Raw genomic sequence first — 7553 nt, forward strand, 5'->3', positions numbered from 1 at the left:
GCACGCGCGCGCGCGCGGACGCACGCCCCCTTCCCCCCCCCTCCATTCCCTCCCTCCCTCCCGCCATTACCTCCCCGCTCCCTCAAGGCGGCCGCCCGTTGCCGGGGTGATCGCCCTCTTAAAGGGCCCGCGGCGGCCGCCCCTCGGTGCGCGTTGCTGGCGCTGGCGGGGGCCGCGGTGCGGCCTGCACGGGAGGGATGGAAGGGCCCGGCGGCAGCGAAGGGCCCGCGGGTCCTCGCGGGCGGCCGCCGGCGAGTGATGGCGCCTTGTGGTTCCCCCGGCAGGAGCGGGGCCGGGATGGCGGCCAGGGGCTCGGCGAGGGGGCCGCACAGTGTCTGCATGGTGTCGGACTTCTTCTACCCCAACATGGGGGGCGTGGAGAGCCACGTGTACCAGCTGTCACAGTGCCTCATCGAGCGGGGCCACAAGGTCCTGGTGGTCACCCACGCCTATGGCCATCGGAAAGGCGTCCGCTACCTCACCAACGGACTCAAAGTCTACTACTTGCCCCTGAAGGTCATGTACAACCAGTCCACGGCGACGACGCTCTTCCACAGCCTGCCCTTGCTCAGGTACATATTCGTACGGGAGAGGGTCACCGTCGTTCATGCCCACAGCTCCTTCTCCGCCATGGCCCACGACGCCCTCTTCCACGCCAAGACCATGGGGCTGCGGACGGTGTTCACAGACCACTCCCTCTTTGGGTTTGCGGATGTCAGCTCCGTGCTTACCAACAAACTTCTGACCGTGTCCCTGTGTGACACGAACCACATCATCTGTGTCTCCTACACAAGTAAGGAGAACACGGTGCTGAGAGCAGCTTTGGACCCTCGCATAGTCTCTGTCATCCCCAACGCTGTTGATCCCACCGACTTCACTCCAGACCCATCAAGGAGGGATGACAGTACAATAACAATTGTTGTTGTCAGCAGGCTTGTTTACAGAAAAGGTAATGGGGGTTGAAACGTAAGTTTATTTTGGTTATATTTTTCTTTAAGGCATGGTAAAACAGGTTGTGGTTAGGTACAAGTTACACTGTACCTGTGGTATGGATCAGGTTTTAAACAGGAGTTGTAAGGTGATGGTTCTGAGCTTTTGTGTCCCTGCATTCAAGAAGAAACAAACGTTTCATTCTCTATGCTGGGTTCAGAGGTGCATTGCTTTTGTAATATTGAAGATATTGAAATTTGTAAAATGGAAGGTTTTGCTTATATTTGGGATATGGTTTAGGTCCTAATTATGCATTCTGTTAGAAATGTTTTAACTTTTTTATTTAACCAAGCAACAGCAACCTAAGTGATTTTATTCCATATTTGATTTCTAATAGATCACGATTTGTCTTCTTTCAGAATTTTGTGTTCAGCAGCCTAACTGGCTCCAGAGACTTTTTTTTTTCTTCCCTTGATGTAGCCTGCTGGTGTAACTCCATGTGTGATAAGGTCTAAAGTCAAATACCATAGGTTTGCTCTAAATTTTCCACTTCCAGGTATAGATTTGCTTAGTGGTATCATTCCGGAGCTCTGTCAGAAATACCCAGAGTTACATTTCTTGGTTGGAGGAGAAGGACCAAAACGCATCGTACTGGAAGAAGTCCGGGAAAGATACCAGCTACATGACAGGTTTGTTCTATGAGTATCTATGTCCCTTCAACGTACTTTGGGGGTGGGGAAGATAACAGCAGCATCCTTTCTGCCTGCCTTTCTCCCCCTCAAAACAACCCACCGCAAGAACATGAGGCTGGAGTAGATGGCAGCTGTCGAAGGCAAGGCAGATAGACCAAACGCTAACTGAATACTCACGGAGTTGGACGATGAACCCACCAGTTAATTCATAGAGATAGGCCCTGAGTGAACCTTCACTCGAGTCAGAGAAATCTGACTTTGACATAGATCATATTCCTCTCTGACACTGTGATGCTTGGATCACCTGTTAACATATGGCAGAAGGTGTTAGGCAGCTGGTTCGTGTCACTGCTGCTTGCGAGAACAACTGCTAGAGTAATTAATTTCATTATTTCAGTATGAAACTCTTCAGGGTAGTGCTTATCTAGTATGTGTTCTTGTGGTGCTACAAACATGTTCCCTGGGGCTACAGTGTTGAGAAAATGTTCCTGTGATACACATGTATTTCTTTGCAGTTTTCTTGTTCCAAGTTAGTTTTATGTAGCAAGGACAAGGTTCTTAATTTCCCATTTCCTGTTTTTGGTTGCCCATTCTGTACTTCAGTCAGCAATTCCTCTGATAAAATTGTTTGCTAGTATCATTCTTATTTTTCCCTCTTCTGTTTCCCAGCATCTCTTCAAAACAAGAGTTTAATAGGTCTAGATCACTGTATCCTAAATCTGACCCCTCCACTCACACACTTGGAGGTAAATGAGACCTCACATTGAAAATTCAGATAATATACCTAAACAAAGAAAGGATGACAAATCTAATTAACTGCATGAAACCATGTTCTCTTACAGAACTGGAAAAGTCAGTAGCAATGTTTTGAAGGCAGTTGTTATTAAAGCAAAAAGAGCAACCTTCTTTCTCAGCAGTTTCTTTTAATGGGAAAATAAGAAGCAGAGTCTTCTGTTTCTTCACTGGTGGAAAAAAGTAGAGAAAAGGTGTTTGTGGTCTTTCTCTTGCTGTGTAAATGGGAAGCATTGATACATTTTTCAGAATATGTCTAACACTATACAGCATTATTACAGTCCAAATCTAGTGTTTATATATATATTGTAATTATTTTTAATTTTTCCTTATGTGCAGGGTACGTCTCCTAGGAGCCTTGGAACACCAGGATGTTAGAAATGTTCTAGTCCAGGGGCACATTTTTCTCAACACTTCCCTCACTGAGGCCTTCTGTATGGCAATTGTGGAAGCAGCAAGCTGTGGTTTACAGGTATGTAAAAAAAAAGACAACCAAAAAACAAACCAAAGAAAAGCAACTGCTATCTATAATGCATATATCCATTTTAAAATATGCTCATGTAACATTTTATTTCACTTAAGGCTCTGTCTTTACAAAGGTGAGCAAATATTATCCCCATTTACAGATCACCTGGAAGCTGAGACAGAAGGGTTAGCCGAAGCTGCTTAAGCTCCCAGAAGAAACTTGAGCAGAACTGGGAATAACATATAGATCTGCTAACTCAGTTCCTTGAACTGCCCAGGCTGCCTCTCCACAATGCTGTTTTGTATGTACTCCTTTACAGAGTTTTGGGGTAGTTGATATTCCTGAAGGTTTACTTGAATACTATTTTAAGAGGAGCTGCAGAAAAATGGCTCATGAGCATGGGCAGCTGGTCGGTTGGGCATGTTGAATTGCCGGACTAAACCGTTGTACTAGAAATCTTTTCTTTCTACACCAAGAACTGAAATTGATTTTCTTATATTCACCTTACCATGCAGGGATTCAGGATAGGAGCTGAAGAGAGAGAAAATGGTAAAAGCTCCTTCTAGGTTGTTTAGAGATTGACAAATGGAAAAAAAAAACGTTAAACAGCTGTAAAAAGCTTAGTTTCTCTCATTAAAATCCAAAGCTTTTTTTAAATGACAGACTGGTAAGAGTATCTAATATACAAGAAGTATAGAAAATAAAAGGAACCTTCATAAAGATGATAGCATAATGTGAGTTTCTGATTTCCCTTTAAAAATACTAATTCAGGTTAAGCTTACTGAACTTCTAAAGAAATTCTTGTAAATGTTCAGTAGACTGGAAAGCATAAACTGAAGGTGGGTGTGTTAAAACGGTCCTCTCCAAGTAAAAAGTAAGTAGTTTTGATGAAGGACTCAGGAGAGGAAGCTCAAAATCTGGTTGCACAGATTTAGTTACGTACAGTGGCAAACACCTTTAGGGAAGATGGTCTAATGAGTGGTTTATGAGACAAGTCTTGTGTTTTATCGTGCTCCCAGAGAATCACTCTGAACACTCTTAAAGGCAATCAGCTATGCTAGATATTTTCTAGGGCCTAGACCTTTAGTTTGCATACAGGTAAAATTCCTAAAGCATGGTATCAATCTTTGCCTTCGTGGTAACTGCTCATTGCGTTTATTTTTCCCACTCTTCTTAAGTGCTGCGCCTCAACAGTGTAATAGCCCTGACACCACTCAATTCCACTGTTACGCGAGATATGTGCTATTTCTTCTGTTTCTTTCAAGGTGGTGAGTACAAGAGTTGGTGGGATTCCTGAGGTGCTTCCAGAAAATCTCATTATTTTATGTGAACCTTCGGTGAAGTCTTTGTGTGATGGATTAGAAAAAGCCATTGCCCAGCTCAGATCAGGAATACTACCGTCTCCAGAAGCTGTTCATAATAAAGTAAAGACTTTTTATACATGGAGGAATGTAGCAGAGAGAACTGAAAAAGTATGTATAACCTCTTTTAAATTCTCTTAAAATATGTTTCTGAAACAGCTGCCTTTGGGAAGCATTACTATGTACATGTCTATGTAATCTTTCAGTGTGTTTCCTGTCAGAATATAACATGGTTTAAAAAGGTTTAGAAAGTACTTCTTCCCCCAAATACACCCCTAGTTAGGTGTTGGTTTCTTTTCTGGTTGCATTTTTTCATGCCATAACTGTGGATAAATACTCTGAAGAACAGCCTAGGTCTTTAGTTTCATTTCTACTGGAGTTTTCCAATCTTCACATTAAGTGACTTTTCTGGAAAACATGCAGTATAAGATGTATGAAGAGGAAAAAGACTCCATGATGAAGTTTGGTCAGCCACATGCTAACAAGGGGTTTTAAAATTGTACGAGGTAGTTTAATGCCAGCAGGCTGATCATAGCTGAATTTATGTAAGTTATGGATGTAATGAAGTATCACGCTTTTGAAATTGTATTTGAGGAATTAGAGTCATGCTTCAGTGTACAAACTCTGCCGTCAGTGAAGAAGGTTAACTGGATGTCGCAGGATTTTCTGTCCAATATGTGATTCACAGAGGCGCTGTGACCATCACTGACTGGCTCGGCCCTGGTCAGCAGCAACTCCGGCCTTGGATTGACTGATGTTTACAGTCTGGGGCCTGCAGAGACCTCCTAGCTGCTTCTCACAGCAGCCATCTCTGCAGCACCCCCTTCTCTCCCAGCACCCAGCTACATAAAACTGCAACACTGGAATAATGTTATAAACGCCTGTGGAGATCTGTCATTTTGACTGCAGACCCAATGTAAGCAAGAGAGTAGCTGAATCACATGCCTCTTAATTACACTGGAGTGTACTTGGAGACAGATAGATATAGATACCTATATCTCACAAGTCTCCTCGAAGTATTACGTGCAACTGGTTTAGTGTTTTCCAGTATGCTTTGTTTGATGGTTTTGTCACTGTAACATTTCAATTAACATTTCAATTCAAAAGCATTTAAAGAAGTTGGTTTACATTTCAGTATGCTTTATAGCACTTCCTTAAAAAAACCCGAAACAAAACAGAAAAAAACCCACACAAACAAAACTCTGTGCAGGAAATTGTTAGTATAGTGGGAAGAAGTATGCATGGAATGTGCATGTTGTATAAAAGGCAGTTGTTTGCTAACTCATTGTTAAGTTGCCCGTAGGAGGAATTCTGTTTTGCTCTCAAGGAAAAAAAAACCCTATTCTTTAAGCCGCCTTCTGAGTTGTGTGTAGTGGGTATTTATGTTTCTGTTCTATGAAACTATGTATAATTTTGTAGGTTATGTTTAATATGTATGTTAAGTCACTAGTAGCAAGTATTTGCTTTTCACTTTAATTGTATTTTAAGAATTTCACTAAGAATTGCTGGTGTTTCTTAAAATCAGTAATCTCTTATTACCTGCTTGATTGTTCAAATACAGAGATTTGGAAACCTGCCAGCTCATCTATGCTGGCACCTATGCACCCGTTGTTCCATTGAAAATCTTGTAGTTGCATGTCCAGACTCTTTTCCTATGACTGGTGTGAATAGGAGAGTAGATCCCATTCAATTCATTCAAAACCCCCTAACGCTCTCTATATACAGGAGAGATGAATTGTGCACCCTTCCTATTTAATGCCATATGCTCGAGGTCTGTCAAAAAAAAAAGAACATTACTTTTTCTCCTTCAGTAAATCAATGGAATTTCTAGAAGAGTGATCATAAATCGGCATTTTAAATCTGCAAAACTTTTTTTTTGAGTAATATTTGTCCTGTCTAGTGGTTAGGACTAGACCACTTATGTTGCCCCTTAACAACAAAGTACTACCTGAGTTTTAAGGTAGAAGATCTTATTTTCTGTCTCTTCTCCTTTTAGGTGTACGACAGGGTTGCAGATGAAGTGGTTTTACCGATGGATGGGCGACTCAACAGACTAATGTCTCACTGTGGCCCAGTCACTGGGTATATTTTTGCTCTTTTTGCTGTACTAAACTTCCTTTTCTTGGCATTTCTGAGGTGGATGACTCCAGATTCCATTATTGATGTTGCAGTAGATGCCACAGGACCACATGCCACAGGTGCTTGGACTAAACGGAATTTTTTGGGGAAAAAAAGAAAAGTTAAAGAACTTCAGAGCTCCTCAGATGTTCAGATGGAGAGGAGAGGAAAGAACCCATCAGTCACTAAAGGTTTTAATGTTTGCTGACAGAGACATTGCTCTTAATGTTCTCAGTTTCTTTCTGAGGTTCTTGGAAAGAAACTCAGTTAAACGTGCTACCTCAATTTAGGATTGTGTTTTAAATTTAGTTTTGGATTCATGCAAACTTATGGGCATCACTTTTGCACTTAAAGCTGGGAGGAGAACGTGGGGTTTTGTATGTGTCAAAAGCCTTTTGAGACAAAAATACAAGATTTTTTTTCAACAACTTGAATATTACTAGTGGTATTTGGGAAAGCAAAACATAAAAGCTATTAGCTTTTTAGAACCTGCTAATTCCTGGTACTTACTGTGATTTTTACTTTGAGAGCTATTTAAAAGTGTTTTATTAACATCCAATAAGACACACCTTTTCTCTCCTCGGATGAAAATGACACTTGAAATTAGTCAGGAAGTCTATTACCATGGAAATTTCAAACTTAGTTCTAGCAGTTGTGTCCCAGTGACAGTGTTTTTGCCTGCCTAGCCTTGTTACTTTGTTTGTCATTGGTAAAACTGGATCATCCTGTTGCTAAATCAAAACTCCATAATGAATTTTTTATATTCTCAGAGGTGCTAAATTTGTCCACTTAACGTGTGTGAAAGCAATGTAAAGCTTATGTTGGGTTTTTTTCTTTTTAAAGCACATAGGTGAAGAAATCACGTTCTTTAGAGATAACACAGCCTTCAGAAACAGCTCAGGCCTGATAACTTCTCCAGCAGACTATGCCAAAGCGTGAAGTAACACGTGTGTGCTGTGGAGTAACACACGAGTGTGTGCGCGAGAGAGAGAGAGAAATCTCTGAAGGGCTTAACAAGCACCATGGTGCTTGCTTGCTCACTCTCTCTCCCCTCCCACCCTCCACCCCCACCCTTTTTTTTTTTTAGTTTATTTTTCCTTCCCCTTACATATGACCAAAATGGCATTTCAGTCCATCTCTGGGAGGGATGGTGTTTACTGTGCGTGATTTCACCTAGATTATGTCAGAGACACT

At 41.9% G+C, this 7553-nt stretch overlaps 1 protein-coding gene across 1 annotated transcript; it reads left to right on the plus strand.

Moving 5' to 3' along the window:
* Positions 1–258: 258 nt before the first annotated feature.
* On the plus strand, positions 259–6567 carry PIGA (phosphatidylinositol glycan anchor biosynthesis class A; the record flags this gene model as incomplete). Its single annotated transcript, XM_084279666.1, has 5 exons — positions 259–949; positions 1487–1619; positions 2754–2886; positions 4146–4352; positions 6238–6567. The coding sequence occupies 5 exons, from the start codon at positions 259–261 to the stop codon at positions 6565–6567; spliced, it is 1494 nt and encodes a 497-aa protein (XP_084135792.1).
* Between the last annotated feature and the right edge of the window lie 986 nt (positions 6568–7553).

Source organism: Gallinula chloropus (genome assembly GCF_964237585.1).
Source record: "Gallinula chloropus genome assembly, chromosome: 1".
In the NCBI taxonomy this organism is placed as follows: domain Eukaryota; kingdom Metazoa; phylum Chordata; class Aves; order Gruiformes; family Rallidae; genus Gallinula; species Gallinula chloropus.